This window comes from Taurulus bubalis, assembly GCF_910589615.1.
Source record: "Taurulus bubalis genome assembly, chromosome: 13".
Lineage (NCBI taxonomy): Eukaryota > Metazoa > Chordata > Actinopteri > Perciformes > Cottidae > Taurulus > Taurulus bubalis.
Window position 1 is genome coordinate 20,604,501 of NC_136601.1, and position 20,441 is coordinate 20,624,941.

General features: G+C 43.0%; 2 protein-coding genes across 2 annotated transcripts; one reads left to right on the forward strand and one right to left on the reverse strand.

Annotated features, from left to right (window-relative positions):
- Positions 1 to 654: 654 nt before the first annotated feature.
- ints6l (integrator complex subunit 6 like) lies at positions 655 to 14,259 on the reverse strand (the record flags this gene model as incomplete). Its single annotated transcript, XM_079228726.1, has 18 exons — positions 655 to 1,771; positions 1,986 to 2,079; positions 2,167 to 2,547; positions 3,062 to 3,290; positions 3,399 to 3,541; positions 4,266 to 4,392; positions 5,060 to 5,275; positions 5,620 to 5,730; positions 5,847 to 5,941; positions 7,254 to 7,386; positions 7,522 to 7,674; positions 8,186 to 8,349; positions 8,927 to 9,055; positions 9,184 to 9,367; positions 9,520 to 9,609; positions 10,998 to 11,147; positions 13,952 to 14,029; positions 14,149 to 14,259. The coding sequence occupies 18 exons, from the start codon at positions 14,257 to 14,259 to the stop codon at positions 1,669 to 1,671; spliced, it is 2,691 nt and encodes an 896-aa protein (XP_079084852.1). The 3' UTR covers positions 655 to 1,668.
- Positions 14,260 to 16,013: 1,754 nt separating this feature from the next.
- mospd1 (motile sperm domain containing 1) lies at positions 16,014 to 20,164 on the forward strand. Its single transcript, XM_079228927.1, has 6 exons — positions 16,014 to 16,153; positions 17,816 to 18,118; positions 18,236 to 18,311; positions 18,559 to 18,794; positions 19,456 to 19,617; positions 19,710 to 20,164. Exons 2-6 carry the CDS (start codon positions 17,962 to 17,964, stop codon positions 19,739 to 19,741), a joined length of 663 nt encoding a protein of 220 aa, XP_079085053.1. The 5' UTR covers positions 16,014 to 16,153; positions 17,816 to 17,961; the 3' UTR covers positions 19,742 to 20,164.
- Positions 20,165 to 20,441: the final 277 nt, after the last annotated feature.

Here is a 20,441-nt window from a genome sequence, read left to right on the forward strand (position 1 = left end):
TGAGCCTGTGACCTTGTTGCTGGACTGTTGCGTCACAAACATTTCCACCTGATCAGTTGCTCATGTTGGCCACTAGGTGGCAGTAGGCTGCCTGTTTTACAGGAATCTGCACCAAATTAAGAAGTTAGATTTCAGCAAGCGTTTTATTTGCATTTCTCATCTGAGGTGAGGTTAGTTCCAAATATAAACGACGGAGGCTGTTTCTGTTGGACTTATTGGCCCATCTGATATCGTGCGTGTAGAAACACAGCTGAAGATGGTGACTTCATTGAAGGGAATGCTCTAGTTTTTTTAATTTGATGCTGAATACTGTTGAAACCTTATTTCTTCTTTTTGTTGCTTGATCAACAAGATGGAAAGGCAGAAGAGAAACATTTCTACTCTATACAATGTTTGTTTTTCATACTTAGTCTTTACTTTTAGCTTTTTTTTTCCCCATGAATTACTGAATAAGTAAGTCTTTTGTTGGATTAGACATTGCTTTGTTTAAAGGGGAGACGAGCCCAAAAGGTTGGGGACAGCTGAGAGCAACGCCTTTCCATTTCTGAATCAGACACTTATAATGCAAAACTGAATTGTTTTGTTACTGTAGGCTATTAAACATTGAAATACTCACACTGACACGCACTGGGGATACCATTCAAACTGGTTTATTTTGTTTTGTTAAAAAAGAGTAGGTTCATAAAACTTTCAGTTTTATATATGTATTTAACAGTTTACAAAATTGACTTTAAACATTTCATTCAAAATATTTCTTATACTCTGAAATAAATTCATAAAAATAATCTATATTCCTTATGAACATTGAAAAGTAGTGTACATCTGTCATAAAAATAAAATAAAAAGGAAAACAAAGGAGGAGCGCTAGCTTGGGTTTTTGTAAAAAGCAGCACAGGGCAGATTACCAGCTGTTAAAATCCACAACGGGCGACTGAGCTCGGACAGATGCACAAATTCCTCAGAATAAAGTTGTAACTGTGGGAATCAATGGAGTGTCTGTGTGTGTGTGTCTGTGTGTGTGTGAGTGAGAGTGTGAGAGAGGAGTAAACTAACTGGATACCAACGGTTGCATTCAATGAGCTCATGTTCTATTGCTGTAATGGCGGGTGAGAGGATGTTAGTATTTCATGGTTATGAGGAGTCCATGTCCAGTCCAAAACCTTGGTAATTATGCTTGAATATATATATATATATAAATATATATATGATGAGGATGAGGAACTGGTTACAGTCTTACAAACGCTTTTCAGACCAGCTGAAGAAAGGTCTGCTCTTGAAGAACAACAATAACAGGAATGATGCCTGTTCATCCCATGCACACAGCATATTGTGGGTCTGTCTAACGGAGTCTGTGTGTGTGTGTGTACTGAACAATGTGCCGGTACAGACAAAAGCCATATTGATGTGTAAGGCATCTGTCAGTATGGAGAGGATTATACTTCATCCGCGGTGGATCCGTCCTGAAGGCTCCTCCTCCAGTTGAACCTCTTATCCTCCGTCTCCAACAGGAAGTGATGTAACAGCAGAGGGACAGTGGGCGTGTCTGCTGTCAGTGCATTTCTGCTATTGTGCATTCGCCCCTCCATCCAGCTCCTCAGTTGGTCTTTTTCTCTGTCTCTTTATTAGGGTGTTATATTCAACAGTCCACCAGATAGGAGCTTTTCGTCACTAACTCCCATGGTCATTGGGAAGCGGCGAGGATGTTCCCTGCTTCTGCTCCAACTCGGTGAGGGACGTCTCCAGCTGCTGGATCAGCACTCGCTTCTTGAACCTGCCCGAGAGGCAAAGGAAGTTAGAAAGGAGCCGAGAATAGAGGGAGAAAGCTGTACACCTGCATTCGGGATATTAAATCTACAATGTAAAAGTGAATGCAGTGACAAGTGTTCATGTAGAAAAGTTGTGTGTCAGAGACATGGATATTGTGAGGCTTTAGCTTCTTCACCTAACCTATACCTCCAAGTATAAAATGAGTCACAGCCTCTTACCTGACGGCCTCTTTGATCGCATGTTGGATGAAGTACCTTTGAACATTAACTGGACCTTTCACCTGCTGCAGGAGACCGAGTATTGCCTCATAGTCTAAAGGAAATAGAACCACACAGAGATGAGGAGACGGTCAAATGGTCCCAACGTGACAGAACACCAGTGATTGTAACGCTGACTCACTTCGCCCTGGTTTGCGGACCTCCTTGATGATCTGACTCCTCAGCTCCGCTTGGCTCCCGTCGAGCGGGGCGATGAATATGGTCTCAAGCGCCGCGGGGTCGGCGTCGAGGTCCTCCAGCAGGCTCTGTGGACTCAGCCCGTCACAGTTGTGTTTCTCCTCCAGCGTCTGCTCAGCCAGACTCTCTTCCGCCACCCTCTCCTCCGACATGTAGAGGTCCTCTTCCGGATCGGTCGCTCCCAGCCCGGCCTTCTCTTCTAGGCTCGCTGGAGATGGACTGTCTGCGACGGCGTCCACCTCAGCCGGCCAGATCTCCCCCGACTCGGGCTCAAGAGCCCCGTCCCCGTTACTCTCAGTGACCGCCACCTTGTTGTCGTCCATTCCTGGGGGGGGCAAAAACAAAAGAAACCATTTTAACTACTATTTGGTGCCGTTTGGGCAATATCTTTCAACTGATTCCTCGTAGATACAGGGTTCATACACATTTTGACCAATGGATTTCCATGACTGAGAAGTGAGAAAATGTAGTTTTTAAACTAACAATGTGAATTCCAAAGCATACAGTAAACCTTAAATGACACAAATGAATGAGAGACAATAGTTTGATTAAAAGAATAAACATTTATATAGGTGCCTGTATGTATGCCTGCTTATATTTTGAGCGTCTTTCTTTTAAAAGCATATTAATTATTTCAAACTCAGCGTAAATGAACGTCATGAACACATGAATATAACACATTTACATGATTTTTCCAAAACCTTTGGGATTTTATTTTTTTCAAGGACTTTTCCAGGCCTGGAAATAACCATTTTAAAATGCCATGACTTTTCCAGGTTTTCCATGACCGTAAGAACCCTGAAGACAACTCTAATGTTCGAGGTCCATCTTGCGCTCACCTGTGTGCTGTGAGATGGGTTTGACGGGGCTGTGCTGCTCTTGAACCTCTACCGGACTCTTTTCCACCACGTGGTTGGGGCTCGCCGGCGGAGTCTGTGGTCGCCGCAGTAACGGGGACATGCTCCGCCTTCTCTTCATAGTCGTACTCGAGTTGGCGTCGATGGAATTGGCTCTTTTCTTGTTTTGAGGGCTTGTTACAAACTCATCTGCCTCATCGATCATCATCCCCTGAGAAAACACAACATTAAAGAATGAAGGGACTGATTGTTGAAAGACAACGTCTCTTTAAGAACCACATTGTGTATCGGGGTGCATTTTGTGCCGATGTAGTTTTACCTTCTTATCCTGCTTGAAGGGATTCCCAAACGTGTGCAGGCGTTTCGGTTGGTCAGGGTCGATCTCTCTCAAAGGAGACGGCATCATTTTGAGGTATTCCTGATAGTTTCCCATCTGAGCCACTGGGATACTGTGCAGATAGTCTAACAACCACAGGACAATCTTATTAGAATTAACAAAAGACTGAACAATTACACAGGATGTCCTACAGATGTTTCGTATTGTTTTTTGGGGGAGATTGGGTTCGTACCATTAAGTCTCAGTGCAAATTAATTCAATTCAATTTCAATTCAATTCAATTCAATTCAGTTTATTTTGTATAGCCCAACATCACAAATACAAGTTTGCCTCGGAGGGCTTTACAATCTGTACACATGACATCCCTGTCCTGGGACCTCACATCGGATCAGGAAAAACTCCCCATAAAAGATAGTAAAAACCCTTTCACAGGGAAAAAAAGGGGAAGAAACCTGAGGGAGAGCAACAGAGGAGGATCCCTCTCCCCGGATGGACAGAAGCAATAGATGTCATGTGGCCAGAATGAATAACGTAACGGAGTTACAGCACATTCAATGAATGTGACAGAAATTATTCATATAATGAGTAGTATGCATGGTCCATGATCCAGATAGCCACGACCCATTAAGCAGAAATTAATGTGCTTGATACAATATCAAGAGATAAATCTTCTGCATATATGAATTAGATGTTCTATTAACATTATCACCCATTACATTGTAAAAACAAGAACTCTTGAGCACAGCTTTCCCCAGGATGGGGCAGAACAATAGAATTCTATTAAAACTAAAATAACTTCCAACGTCAACATCTCTTTAGAAGTTTCCCGCATCAGTGGGATTTTTATACCTTCGTCTTGCCCTCGGATCAGTTTTTGCGACGTCCGCCACAAATTGGAGCGCATCCGGGTGAGTTGATCCAGAAGGTTCCGTCTCGGGATGTCGTAAGCATTTCGATAAGCTTGAGGTTTCAGATCCTGTGAACACATACCTAGTCAGAGAAAACCCACCAAACGCTGCACTTGCCAATTGACGACAGTATATGTAATATATGTACATAGCAGTGGCGGGCCATGCGTTTTGTATATGAGCCTTCAGTGGATCAGCTGTTCGACGCACCCGCTTCACTGGCCAATCACAGCGCATGTTAATGGTCACGCCCTGTGACGAATCAGACGTCCAGACCGTCTAGAAGGGTTTTCATGTATTGTAATCAGGCTACTCTTCCAGAGAAAGAGAGGTGAAATGTGATATAAGTGTGGATAAGATGCTGTTTAGCAGCTCCCAAACAGAGGAATACCAGAGGCCTGAGCAGAGGAACAGAGGAAGACATGAGCTGTGCAATGACAAAATAAGCTAATTGGGAAAAATTATTATAATACGTATGTACTACGTAAAATGTAGTGTATTTGTGAAAAACAATTAAATTATAAAATAGCTATAACTTTGTGATTATGTTTAGGCCACCAGAGAAGGTTTAGAAGGCCCTGACGGCCCGCCACTGGTATATAGTTCATCTTCTTTTTGTTTGTAAAATAACATCAGTGCATCCTTTCTGCAGATAAAACACTTTTGAGATTATCGCCCTTTTCCCCCGTAACTTTCCCACCCACACAAAGTGTGTCATGCTCTCTAGAAAGCTACCTTGTTGAGCAGGGCGATCTGGAAGCCAGCAAACTCCTTGAAGTTCATGTCCACCAGGCGAAGAGGCCCCTCCCCAGTGATTCCCTGCAGCAGCTGTTTAAAGTCCTGCCGGTGGGCCAGAGACAGAGGGGTGGAGTGGTTCTTCACCTTTATGCCGGGCTCTTGTGGAGCCTTCTTCCCCACCGACACGATCAGACGATCCGATTCCAACTTTGCCTTTTTACCAACGAAACAGGAATGTTGTTTAGAGCTCAGACCCACAAAGCATTTCGGGGAACATCTTTTCTATGTTGATCCTTTTGAGACTATTGCATACTTGCAACTTTATTTCAAAAAAACGTTGTTCATTCTTTTTAAAAGGTCTTCTATTTGAAACCCAGGGGATTAATATAGCAGCAACTGTCTGCAGTTTACACTGTCTGTGTAAAGATATAGCGTCATTTTGACCTGAGCCGAGAATGAAGTCACTCTCTCTCTGATATGTTTATATGAATATAAATACTATGAATAATCTACTCCTGACCCACAAACTTGTTATGTTCCATGTGTCAAAGTCTTACCTGCTGGCTGAGCTTCTTCAGGTGAGAGATGACGCTGTAACTCAGGCCACAGTCCATGCTGTCTGCAATAAGGTTAGGCGCAGCCATCATCCTCAATGCCTTTTTTAAGGGCTGTCAGAAGATGGCAAGAGGAAAATCAGGGATGTTAAATTACATGCAGGGAAAATAATCCATGTACTTAACTTGTACTGAAGGCAGCATGAGAGACATATCACGCATCGCTTTACCAAGAAGAAGTATGGAGGCATTGTCTTCAGGTAAGTCTCAAAGGCCTGTCGCCACTTGAGGTTTGGTTTTAGTTTGTGCACTTTAAACAGATCATCTGGAAGGAGACGAAGAGAGGGGGAGAACACATTTTAGCATTCTGGATCAGTGACCAGTGAGCAATCCACCTGCACCTCTGATTATTATTCACACATCAGTATTCAGCGGGCAGATACACTTTCATTTATCCTCTTAAATACCTCATTACCCAAAATATCGATTAAAATTAGCATTAGAGATTAACTGTTTTTTAAACCTTTATTTTAGGATTCTCAATAAAAAACAAATACATTCTGACACTATTATCTTCACAAATACAGAGACAAAAAAAATCGGAGGATTTCAACATAAGTCAAATAAAACACACACCATCAGTCTACCCTTGAGATACTCGAGTACACAGCTCCACATTCGGACACATTTAAATCTTGTTCATCCACTCTCTTCTCCACACATCATGAATGAATGAATGAATGAATATATACTTTATTAATCCCCAAGGGGACATTTTTTTGTCGTCATCACATCATATGCTGGTGTGTAGTCTGACATCCACAAGGTTTTCTACTAATGGCTGAGATTCCTAGTCCTTCTAAAAGTTTTTAGAGAAACACTCAAATACATTCTTCCAACAAGTAAACAGTTTCCAACATGTCCAAAGAGAATTTGTCAATGTCCCGGCTGCCCCTTCAGACTTGTTAGGGGGAGAATCTTGTGTAATCTGTCATTGACTATAAATCGTTGCACTGTTTCCAATCAGATTGTGCCTGGAGTCAAGTCAAGTTACACACACCCCAATTTAGTATTTGGTGAAGGGAGAAGGTAAAGAAATCGCGGAAGAAATACCATTTTGATAGCATTGACTCTCTTAGCCATACAGATATGAAGTTGTCCATGCTTTCGTTGACCCTAACCGGAAGAAAGTCCTCTTTTAGTTTTTGTCATTGTGATTCAAAGATATGTGATGCTGCTTTTGGCTTTTTTTAAAGGAATTGTTGAAGATGAGCTGTTTATGACGTTGCTGCATTCCATTTGAACAGAGAAGTCAGATCTCCAAATCCAAGATGGCTGCTCCGTGCACCAACAGTAAAAAAAAAAAGCTGCAGTAATATCTGGTTTAACAGGCACTTCTGTCTTACTTGTGTCTCATTAAATCATTATATTCATTCATCATTACATGTAGTACCACCGTAATGTGTTGTTTTTGGACTGGTATTGCTAATAATAGCTAACCCGGCTGAAGATAACCCCATTCAGGTTTCCTAATTGTTGTGCTGGAGCATATTTTAATGTAATATTAGCTCTGACCTACTGGCGCAGAAGTTTTTTTGGCCACTTTACAGGAGAGAGTTAGTGTCATGATGGCTTACCGAGGAGTGGAAGAAGCACTGGGTAGTTGTAAGGCATGACAAACAGGTTGACACAGGTCAGAGTGGTGCTGGCTTTAAGGTAGCCAAATGGCTGTCCCAGGTCAGTTTGCTTCCCGCTGCTGTTAACAAACACCTGAGGACAACAAGGAAAAGGATAACTTGTGAAGTTATTTCAGGAATGAGACTCACTACAATTCACAACGAGGTCACGCCAGCGACGGTGAAAACAAGCCAACCGAGCTGATGGGTGTGTGAATGTCTGTCATACCTGCCAGCACATGTGTGGAGACTTCCTTTCCAAAATGTACTGGGTGAGTGGAGATGGCTCCAGTTCATACTTGTCAAAGGGAAGCTTGTCGATCACCATGGGCTCACAGTCCACACAGGAGAAACGCACCACGGGATGTGCAGAGCGCGGTGGCTGGGAGCAGCAGATGGAGAGAATAGAAGAGGTTTTTGACACATACGTATGTGGCGTTTTCTTTAAAAAGCAACAGATAGTTGAGATCTCAGTTTGTAGAGTTGGACACAGGAACTACTGTAGGTCATATGCCTCCGCCAACAAGTCAAGTTGCAGTTTACATCCATGTCTGTCCAAAATGCCATCACTTCTAAAAAATGTAATTCTTACAATTGTGTTTTGTGAAGTCACAGTGACCTTTGCCCTTTGAGATTCTGTCAAGGCGCTACTGAGATATCGCGTTCACGAGAATGGACCGGACTGAGACAACCTTAAAAAAAACGATGCCTCCTCCAACCACAGCTATCGCCGGAGCAGAGGCAAAAAGATAGAACCGACAGTTTAAAGAGAGAGAAAGGCAAATGAAATAACACGGACGAGGTCAAAGTGAAAGAGAACCTTCTATACGGGTTAAGCTGCAAAATGACACACTGAAGGTGTTGCTGAGTTGTTGTTAAGCCGCTCTGCTCACCAGGCTCGGAGAATTCTGGTCTGGCCAGAAGGACTCTGGAATCGGCCAATGCCCGACTGGAACCCCCGTCTTCGGGTTCGGTCGCACGTAGATGAGTTTGTGGCAACTGTGCCACGGCTGTGTGCTGAAGGATGACACGGGACGACTTGACTCCACAGAGTTTTCTGTTAAATAAATAAAAAAAGATGTTATACAAAGCAGAACAGATTTCTCAAACAGATTTCTAACACAAACTGTGAATGTGAATTTGAGAGAAACCGCTGTCAAACAAACCGCGAGTTAAGGATCCAAATAAACTTTCTTCTATTCATAAAAAGATTTGTTACGCTCTCTCAAGAACCTCTGTTTGAATTTTTTTTTACATTTTTAAACAAATATATTTCACTTTGAATCTTTCCTTTTGCCAGTCAAATGATGTGTGAGTCGAATTATCTCAGAACATTTCTTTACACAGACACATATACTCCTTTATGGCTGGACATGAACTCAGTTCTCCTTTTAGTGTACAACCGCACTGCGGTGATCCAAGATAAGAGGAGTCTCTTCTGCTTTCACCTGTTTTACTGCCCACAGTATCCACTGTATGAAATGTGTGGAGACAATGTGCTCAGAAACTCATCTTTTACGCACTCGACTGGGCTCTCGAGTAGGAAACATTTTGGGTATATCAAAATATAATGAATTGTTGTAAGTGTGTCCATAACAGTTGTGAGCTGTGTGTCCGTTCAGTGAGCCACTCACCGTCCCCAACCAGAGGCGGATCTGGCCCCGTCTTCTCGAAGTTAATGACAACGCCACTTTGAACCTTTTGGACCAGAGACTCCAGACACTGGTTCAACATTCTCTGTGTCCGCACACAGTACGATCGCCCTGAGAGAGAGAGAAAAAGAGACAAAGATCTCATATAATAGAATGAATTATGAGGGCAGGCGTGCAATGATTCTGAAAATAAAAATACTGGACCCGCGTCGGGGTGCAGAAGTGAGAAAAAGACGGACCTCCGGTGACTTCACACATCTGGGTGATGGCAGACTCGTCTGTGGGGACGCTACCGAGCTGCTCTGTGTCCGGCGTGGCGGCTCCTGGCAGCCTCAGCACCAACGCAAAGAGACGCTGGTCCCAGCGAAAAGGCTCCTTGGTCAGCTCGCTGCCGGCCAGCGGAGAGTTCAGAGGCAGGTGGAGCTGCACGACAGACAACGCCAAGAAAGAAAAGGATGGATGTGTAAAAGCTGTTACAGGTCATCGTTTTTACAAACCGTACTATTCATGTCAGTACAGTCGGGACAGATCGCGTTACGACAAACAGCAACTACCGCATTTGTTTGGGCTCTCACCTCATCCGGCACCCCGGCGCTGTGCGTAAGCTTGTTCCCATCCGTGATAGTGATGATCACGGATGGCTCCAGGAAGAAGGGGTTACGGCCCTGAGGCGGAAACAGTAACATTTAGCAAATAACATCCAAGTTCAAGCAAACACTGAGTGACCCATTTATCCGCAGTAGTCTGCTTTCTTTTCATTACGCGGTTCTTTGTGTCTCAAAAAGGACTTCCATCGCCGAAAACATAACTGGTCTCTCGTGCTCACAGTCAATACTCACAGGTATACTATTTAAACAGAAGGTCTACGTGAAGACAGAATATTAAGAATGGTATTAGCTTCACACCTCTGGTGACTTCCTGAATACTAATATGAACTGTCTGTTGCAGCAGGTATAATCTCTGCCTTGCGTGAGACTGCATCTGTAAACCAAGTGTCCTTGTGTTTCTCGTTAAGGACGGAGGCCTCCACCACTGTGCTGTGTGGGTCAGCCTTGTCTAATTCACACACAGAATGTCTAAGTAGACTCACACACACACACACACACACACCGCCGCACAGACCTTGTGACACTACTTGAGCGTAGCGATCTCTCTCTGCCTTCGAGCAGGGGTTTTCAGAAACCGAGTGTGTGAGGAGCTGATGACAGCGCACCGGTAATCGAGGACAACGGAGTGGATTAAAGCTGCGATCAAATGTCAATATTCTTCTCTGTGTCTCGAGGTGCAGGAATCAAGGCATGCCAGCTGAAGGCTTCGCCACTATCGTTTACAAACCTTTCATTTATCCAAGGAAAGTCCACATACTGCCGTACTCAATTACTAGCTGGTACATTCTTGTGGAATCTATTTTGTGTCTAATCCTCAATTTGAAAAATCCCGCAAGGCAAAAACAATCAATGTAACTTTATTATGTATTGTTCTTATTAAAACAAACAATCCACCACTAAATGTGGTATGTCACTGTCTCGTATGTATTATATTACTGTCTTATGTATTAGGTATCAAATGTCTCCCAAAGGTGTTTTCAATCACAACCACAAATAAAAATACTTTTGTTTTGTATACAGTCATAGTATTTGATCTGTGCGTATTGATTAAAATATGCAGATTTTTCATTGAGTAATCTGCCACGTATTTTCTCAATTAGTTAATTAAACGTGTCAGGAAATAGTGAGAAATGGGAAATTGGTATCTTTCCTTGAAAAACAGCTTAAACTAGAGACCACGTAGCGATGGGAGCACACCCATCTTCAAACCTGGAATTCATTTTGTCCTCAACCACACATCTGTAAAGTCGAGATAAAATCTGTCCACAGACAGAGATGAGAAAAACAGGCTAAGTTGTCGAACCCTCTTCTGTGGTAGTGTCTCCAGGACCACATTTTGCCACAACGACCCACACATGCTGCTGCTGCTGCTGCGGCTGGTAATGATTAACTCATTATCAACTGCTGCCATGGAAATGCATAATAGGATGGCGGCGTCAAAGTACCTGTCCGTAGTTGTCGATGCCGGAGACGAGGCGGTTGAGGTTAAGCAGGTCGAAGGCGGTGCGGAGAGCGTGACCTAACGTCGTCAGCCCAGACGCCTGCAGGTTCTTCAGCTCGCACATGAAGGTGCCGTGGTTCTCCTTCCAGCCTGCCTGAAACACACACATCAGTGTGCTGAACGGACTGCACCCAAACAGCCACACAGCCGAGGAGCAGAGGAGGCCTGAACTTGCAGTGCATGACGAGCAGCCACAATCCAAAATACATCCACACCCACAGATACCCATACCATGTAATTACAAAGAAAAGCCCAACAGGAAGTTTTGTTCTCTGACAGCTACAAAGGGATTTGTGTCGAGCATGCGACTGCCACCTTTGGAGAATATATATCTTAGCAACACATTGATTGTGTGCAACATGAAATAACAAGTACCCATAAAATGAGATCAGCTTATGTCAACCTCTGGGAATGAAAGATAATATTGTTGAAATTCAGGCCAACATTTGGAGCTGGGTGGTGCTTTTTAAGATAGAGTTAAACGTCATACATGACAAGCATTCAGAAATACACTTCCCACAGCCCTCCATAATGTAGATATACTCCCACGGGAGAGGATGTGGGTGTGGAACTGGTCTCTGACTTTTCTCCAGCTGGGGTCAAGTACTTCTGCAGCTTCATGCTTAATCTAAGGATGACCTGCAAGCTTACCACTTCCTTTAGCGGGAGAGGGAGGGGGAAAGGCTGAAGACACACTCACACAGAGAGAGAGAGAGAGAGAGAGAGCGAGAGAGAGAGACGACAGTGTCTACATGTGTGTTCTGTGAATCAGGCCAGTGGGTGGATTTTTGGATTATCATGGATGGGATATCCTTCCAAAACCACACATTTTAGTGGAGTTTCTAGGAAAAGCTCAGAGTGACGTGACGTTTGATAAATATCATACAAACAACATCACTGAGCAAAACTAAAAGGTGGAAACATATTCACATACGTAGTAGAAAAGTAATAACCCAGACATATACCGTCATGTAGGCCAGTGAACATGTAAGTCTTTGCTTGCACTCAATAATTTAAACGACCGAATATTTCTATTTTCCTCACACACAACCTCCTTCTCTCCCCCTCTACATCAACAATGTATTGCCTCTGTAACTGTGCAATCAGAGTAGCCCCATTCAGTACAACCTTGTCCTTTCATCATAATCCTCGGTGCACAGAGCCTGCAGAAACAACAAAGGAGAAGGCAACAAAGACAAAGGGAGGAAGAGCAGAAGGAAGAGGAGTTGAGGGCAGAATCTGCAACGAGTAGCACTTCTTGGATCGTTCGGCTAAACCACACAGACTGTTTCAGTGGGACGCATGAAGGAATGATCTGGACTTGGCGAATACTGCAAGGTCAATGCCTGAATGTAGTAGGAAGCATCACATGAATGACTGCACTGGAATCCACTCAGATGTTGTCATGACCCCGGTCCTACACATGGCCGACAGGAGAAGCATGCGATCTTGTTTCAAGTGCTGGGGCGCTGAACTCTAAACGGTCCTTTTGGAGGTCAATAAAGAACCACGTGTACCTGACAGATATTTGGCTTCTTGCACTGCTTTAAATATTAACACTAAGCAAGATTAGTTGAAGGGGGAAAAACAACTCCTTCCTTGTCTATTGTAATACAAGTATTATCATGAATGTTGTTTAAAATTCTACCAAAGACAAGGGAAGTACATTATCTTGAAAATGCTTTTGCGCATTTATCAAAAGTTATAAAAGGTTGTATTCATTTATTTCTTGCTTGTATGATAATTAGAAGCTATTTCTTAATGCCTGGGCATGTAAATGAAGAGTGTAAAATAGTATACTATTTATCATTTAGTAGGGAAAAAGCTGAAACCCTTGGGGTACTGTACTTGTGTTTTATATAAAGAGGATTATAAAAAGAAAAATGGAATTAACTAGTCGTTACGACTATTTTTTGATTTGTACAATACTCTCAGACCTTTGCCTCTGTAGTCATATTATAAGTCTCAGAACAGCTACTACTACTAAAGATGATTTAATCAAGTATTGCCTGGCTCTGGTATTCTGTAATTTGACCATAAGGCATACACAAACAACAAAAAAGACTAGGAACAACAAGGAAACTATTTCATATGTCTTCACGTCATTTATGACGTGGGATAGAGTGAGTACTGCGATGCATATTGTGTTGAGTGTTGTTTGTGGACAGAGATAGAAAAGCCAAGAGATTCCTAAAACAGACCAGCCACTAAAGCAGATGAGGGACTTCAGGAGTGTGTGTGGATACTAAAGATTGTATTTTATTGGGCTTGAAAAGCTCTGAGAGAGATGTGTGCCAGGTCATAAAACAAGTCAATTGATTTGTTGGTGGGCACAACTTTGCTGACATGAAACCCCTGAACATATTGCAGTGATTCACAGTTGTTTTGCTTTGTGGCCTATGTGTATGAAACATTAAGTGTGTGTATGCTGGGCCATAATGCTCATAGCATCGGTATGACGAATAATTATCATATGAATAATGATATATTTCTTCCAGCGAACTCAAATAAAAATGATGAAGAGGGCTGATCAACTTTCAGCCCAGATCAGCCAATGGAAATGCCTGGATGATGCGCGAGGAGGAGTCGAGAATGATTGGCGGGCTCTTTAACCAATCGAGACCTTTTACTTAAAAAAAAAAGAGCGACGTCATCGGCGATAATAAATCTCCCCGCCTCCATCTCAACGCCCGAGACTTTTCTCAACACAAAAGCAAAATGTCCGCTGGATGGTCGGAGGCAGTGCAGCTTCGGGTCTGCGGTTATTTGCCGTTTGTTTTTTTCCGCCAACGGGAACCTTCCAACACTGACTACAAACCAGAAGGACAATAAAGTCTTAACTGACAAAAAAAATACGTTTGACTGGTCAATGTAAACATTATATCAGTTGCTAATTACCTTCACTCCGTATGGCGGATCATCGAATGTAACTAGCATGTACCTGTCGCCTCTACTAGCCGGGTCTCGGGCACGCAGCTGTCAAAAAAGAAAGCCAAAACAACATATATTAATTTCGACCGACCTTGCCCAAGGAACCCTAAGCTCGCCGAAGCTGCATACTTGCTGAAAAAAGTCGGGGTAAAATAATTCTTTACCTTCATAAAGACCTCAACCGCGCCTTTAGCAACGTCCAGATACGTCGTACCCAAATAAGTGCGCTGATTCATAGAGGCGGACGTGTCTAACAGGAAAAGTAAAATAGGCATTTTTAAATGTAAAGCCGCAGTTGTATGCTTTTCTAAAATTACTGTTATCCACGTGTGACCTATATCGTGCGGCCAAACAGTTCACACATGTGTGTATATATTTGATATATAATAAGCCCCCCCTCCAGAAGAGGGCCGTTGCCTCTGCTCTCTCCCTATCTGCCTTTCTAGAGCTCTGTCTCGGCTCGCGCTGTTCAACTTCTGCTCCGAACCGAACGGAACGCCCCTCTGCCTCCACTGCGACGCCATTGGCTGAGCCCGGTTCCATTGACCACGCCCCCATACAATATATAAATATATAACGAGGTCGAGATGAAGCGTGTATGGTATTCAGTACATCGGTCTACCGTGTGTTAATTGTACGTATGCTAAGCGGCGGGTATGCTGAAGCATCGTGCATGGCTCTGGTGTGTATGTTAATATAATATATGTATTCCTTACTTAAGGAGTCTTAAGACAACTGATAATGTTGTTGCTGTAGATGTCATATGCACAGACCTCCTGACATTTCTTAAAACGTCTTGCCAGTTCCCTCACATCCCAACCCCCTTGCGCACACACACACACGCACACGCGCACACACACACACACACACACACACACACACACACACACACACACACACACACACACACACAGAGACTCTCTCTCTCTCTCTCTCTCTTTCGCTGATTCTCTCTCTTGCTGCGTTCAAGGCCCCTCAAAAAGTGCGTCCTTCCGACTTCTAACACAACACAACAAGAACACGTGCAGTTACGTGACCTCACCATGTATACATCATGTTTCAGTTGGACATTTTCTTAAAGCCTTTGAATCAAGTGTTGCACTAATGGCGAAATGCTGTAATGGCAGACTAATGTGAAAGTGCACATGTTGGTTAAAAACAGCGTAGAGATAGAAAATACACATCTATAAATGTTCAAATAGACCCTTATATCCATATTACAGTGGATTTATAACAGTGGAAAAGTCACTTACACAATCAAGCCTCTAAAACCATAAACAGTACCGCCTGATCTGCATGTGTTCTCATGATTAGTATTAAATCCGACAGCACTTGAGGGCAGCATCGCTGTTAAATTAAGGATCTTCTTGTTATGCCCTTTTAACGTAATCAAATACTTTACCATTAATGTACACTTGACTGCCAATGTATGTGTATTATAAGTTCAGACTTTATATTAAAAAAAGGCTAGAATAGATACCTCATCGTCCCACTGAGGGACTAATAAAGGATTATCTTATTTTATAGATGTAAAGGTCAGTGGAAAGTCATAGTACCCAAACCCAGACCTAATGCCTACCTCCAGATGAAGGCCTTATCTTTCCTGAAAAACTATATATATATATATATATATTTATTTATTTTTACATTTTTGGGACATGCACAGGCGATTCAACAGCAAACTAAATCTGAAGGATTGTACTTTTCCCTGTCTGTGCAAGGTGAAATAGCCTGATAAACAATGATATTCTTTCTTGATCGTCGAGGTGAAAATCGATGCACTTTAATCTAGTTAAGTATCATAAAGTAGCTATATTTGATCACATTTGGTAGCTACTTGATATGATTAACAATACCTATAAGTCAGTTAATATCTTCCAAAGTATTCCACAAATATAGCCTCGCCGAATTGGTATGTGTTTATGGCGTTAAATACGCTTTCACGGAGTTATTACAAACATCTTACGCCTTGCTTGGAGCACTTTACGTCTGCTTTGTTGACGTCTTGCACGCATTTCGCCCTCCGCCATCCCAGCATGCACTGCGAGGTCTGCAGTATATTATTGACAAAGAAAAACGGCCGAAGAGAAACAACAACAGGGTGTGATCAGAAGCAGCGACCCCGGTGCTTAACGTTAACGTGACACGGACCCGCGTGCCGACAAGAAGGTAAAGCCTCGCTCTCGTGACACGAAACCACTGTGTTTTATTTTCTGCGATGACACTGCGCCGTTAAGTGGCTATCAGCTAACAACTGGGGCTTTGCTAGCCGGCTAACGCTAGCTCAGGTTCACACTGTCGTGTAATAACTGCGTGTTATTGCTGTGTCACAGCGAACACATGCAGCCAGACTGTGCAGTCATGTTAGATACATGCAGTCATGGTCAAATGTCTCTAAATGTCCCTGCTGCTAAATATGTCACCAACACACTTACGTTAGCTAGGAGACCTCATTACGTTGTCTCCTATGATTACACTGCAGTTTGAGGTAGCTTACGTTTATCTTACACCTTGTCCAAATACGAATAGCAAGATAACGTACTAACTGAGTTAGTACACCATAGTTAGTACACAACCACCTGATCCATGTTATAGCTAGGTTCCTACATGTATAATGAACAGTGTACATGGAGTATAAAATGTATTGCGACACCACGAGACTGGTTCCTTGAGCCATGTAAACACCATCAGGTCACGTGACCAGCCACATAGAGTTTGACATGTTGAACTTAAGTTATTTGAACTTGAATAAGTTACATGAACTTAAATTGCCGACGAGCCTTCAACCCTTATTGAATTATACTCATTTGGCTGAAAAAAACAATATCCAACCACTTAATTTAAATAATATACCCATAATAATCCTGCATTCAAAGTTGAGTTAGTTAGTAAAGACATATATGTTAGCAATTAAGTGTACAGTACTAAATGTATTAGTTACGATTACCAGTATGCTGTTCAATAAGTAACAAGAAATGATGAAGATGAATTGAATGCCTTGATTATCATCTTCGCTTTATCAATAGATACATTTCAATAAAATAACAATAAACTGCCTATTTCTTTATGTTAAGCTCTTTCAGCGTCCGTCCTGTGGTGTGGGGGTGTGATGATCGTGGTGGACTTCTGGGGTGTTAGTTCAAGGATGGCTCTGGGGTAGAAACTGTTTTAGGTGGCAGCAGAGTGACGAGATCGAGGTGCGTTGCATCCTCCACAATGGCAGCGTGATCAGAAGAACTCGCCAAGCAAGGGTGGGGGATGTCCAATTACTTTCTGGGCTGTGTTCATGACTCTCTGGAGAGCTCTTTTTTCTGCTCCTGAACAGTCGGCATACCATCCTGTATTACAACATATCAGTACACATAGATCAGTGGTAGAAGGGCACAAGCAGCTTCACTGACAGGTTCTTGGGAAATTAAAGTGCTATTGAGCCTTTTTTTCTTTTACCAGTGGAATTGGTTATATACTTTAGTTGGTTTATAAAAAAGAGTCAGTATTACATAGTTTATCATCTTTAGCACCATTAATATAAGCTACTGTGATTACATTTATGAAACTCTTAAATATCAATGTTAGTAGTGGCCTCAGAAGTCCAGTATCAGTTGGGCTGTATTTGAATCCTTGGAAATGAATTCAATGTGTTATTGTGTTTGTCACATGTAAACCATTCAGGTGCAAAGTAGCTACACACAACAGCTGCTGGATACATCAATGTAATAACAAATGCAATATTTCCTCATGAAATGTCTTGGATAATCTTTTTTTGAAGTGTCACAAAATGTAAATAAGTGCCAGGGCCTCTTATTATTCATCACCTTTGTCTCTTCGCAGTAACGCGGCATGGTCCTGAGGCGATGAGAGCGGGAAGCGCCGTTTCCACTTAAAGGGAGTTGAGGCAGCGCGATAGTTCGGGGAGAGAGGGGTGGACGGCCCAGGCAGACCGTGGACGGGGAAGGGGAAGAGCTCAGCTGGAGCCAATGCAGCAGCAGCAGCATCGACAGCCTGAGCTGGTGGAAGGAAGCCTTCCCGTGTTCGTGTTCCCCACTGAGCTCATCTTCTACGCTGATGACCAAACGTCTCACAAGCAGGTGCTCACCCTCTACAACCCCTATGAGTTCGCCCTCAAGTTTAAAGGTCAGTTGGCAGGACGAAACACAAGCCGTTTAAGTTTCCTTGTGTCCTGTACGGTTTCTTGTTCCAAACACCAGATAATGTAGATAATCAGTGTGTTGTTTTCGTTCTCTTCTTCAGTGCTGTGCACAGCGCCAAACAAATACACTGTGGTTGATGCCACCGGAGCGGTCAAGCCACAGTGCTGTGTGGACATGTGAGTTTGTTTTCGTGTGTTTAAGATTCATTATTTTTGGTAAAGCACTAAAGGAAATACATTGATTATCTATGAGCTTGTTCCCACGTGGATTCCCATCCATGTTTTTATATTTTTTATCATGTATTACTTGCTTTTCGTTTATTAACTCTTAGGTTTGTTGGGCAAAATTGACTGTATGTTTTGAGTCAGACGGTGGTTTACACAGCAATGCAAAGAGTCGATCTAACTCTCCTTGTCCACACAGAGTAATCCGACACAGAGATGTACGTGCGTGCCATTACGGGGTGTACGACAAGTTCCGACTGCAGGTGTCGGAGCAGAGTCAGCGGAAAGCCCTGGGCTACAAAGAGGTGACGGCCACGCTCCGCCCCTCCGCCTCGCAGGAGCCGCCCAGCACCCGGACCCAAGATGAGGAGCGCCGACTCAAGGAGCAGTTTGCCGTCAGCGAGTTTTTCGAACAGACCACGCCGTGTCAGCCAGGTAGGGCGAAGGGCTGTTGTGTGGTTTTACCACCAGATGGAGCCAAATGCTCATACACTCCAACTCAGGAACTTTTTAATGGACATTACTTGTTCTGGTCTACCTGCCTGTCAGATCTAGTATATATATTAATTTATTTATTCTTAAAGCCATGATGTACCAGACTAAGATATATGTGTCTGGTACATACCATATATGTGTGACAATACCTTATATTGTCACACATCTGGTGAAACGAGCAACCAACAATAAGTGGATCTTACCAACATGTACCTTTTGTGTATCCAAAGCCTGGTACATGTGTATTGTTGTCCTATATCTATTAAAAGCACATCAGCGCTGCATTACCATGAACACACACTAGTTTTTTCTGAGCCAATCTCACATGCACCGTCCTGCAGCTGCAGATGCTAAGTAGCGAACTTGATGAATCCGCGACAGAAAATAGTCCCCCAACAAATGCACTATTTACTCCTGTCCCATTATTACAGATTTGTATCGTTAGTAGTAACCAATGTGCTTTCATGGCTTAAGGGACACAGGAAGTATTGCACACTAACGCGTTGATAATTCCAGTGTTTTCGTGTGTGTTTTTTTTGTTTACATCCTTTAAATCGCTTGTTAACCACTGGGTTTATGTGCATGTGTGTGCGCCTAACAGAAAGCCGTCCTGCTGCTGGAGGCCCCAGCCTGCTGACGGTGCTGCTTGGGCTGGTGTGTATGGCCGCCCTGATGCTCCCGACCCTGGGGGAGGAAGAATTTACTGTGCCTGTCTACCTCCACCTAAGTATTAACAAGAAACTTGTAGCTGCTTATGTTCTCGGTGAGCAAAAATAAGACATGGGGTTGCGTTATTCGGGGGGAAAAAAGAAGTTAAACGTGAACTAGACCGTTTTGTTTCTCGTTGTATGTTAGGTCTTCTTACGATGGTCATCCTACGCACATGACGTGCTGCGAGCTGAGCGGAGGGGAAATGATCTGAAGACAAAGAGAACACCCTCACACCGGAGGCTCTGCTACGCTTCACCGAGTACAAGGACAGCAGGGGGACGTGGTACTTAGCCAGTTAGCTCCATCCCGTGCAGAAATACATTTTACTTGCTTTCAAATCCACGTATTTGTGTTTATACATACACCGACGCAAAACTGAACTGACCCAAATAGCGGATACCTAGGTCAAAAGAATGGCCGAGCGAGAGGAGCCGTCCCTGTGGAGGAACGAGGCCTCTCAAGGTGTTGTTTGAGCTCATACTCCACGTGTCCACATTTCTATTGCCATGATGTACCAGACTATGATTAACTCGAGTGTGAAGGAATCTACATGCAAACATTACACATGTATATAAAGCCATTAAACTTTTGTTATGGTATTGACTTGTAACCATCATTATATTGATGCTTTATACGCATTTTTAGGATAGACGCCGAGAACTAAGTGCAGTTATTTGCATGTGGGAATACTTTCATCTGGTTTGAGTTTTCAAAAGATAATTTTTCATGTCAACAAAGCAAAAACTTTCTTGTGAAGACAGTGATCTGTTCGCAGTGCTATATCGATGCTCCATCAAACCTTTAATAAAGTCTCAATACAGCTGTCTGGTACAAAATGTATAGAGGAGGTTATTTTGGAGGCCAAGAGGGTGTCGG

Coding starts and splice junctions, on each gene's coding strand:
- mospd1 (XM_079228927.1), top strand. CDS start 17,962: ATGCAGCAGCAGCAGCATCGACAGCCTGAGCTGGTGGAAGGAAGCCTT. Junction 18,119..18,235: donor GTTCGCCCTCAAGTTTAAAG/GTCAGTTGGCAG, acceptor TCTCTTCTTCAG/TGCTGTGCACAGCGCCAAAC. Junction 19,618..19,709: donor TGTAGCTGCTTATGTTCTCG/GTGAGCAAAAAT, acceptor GTTGTATGTTAG/GTCTTCTTACGATGGTCATC.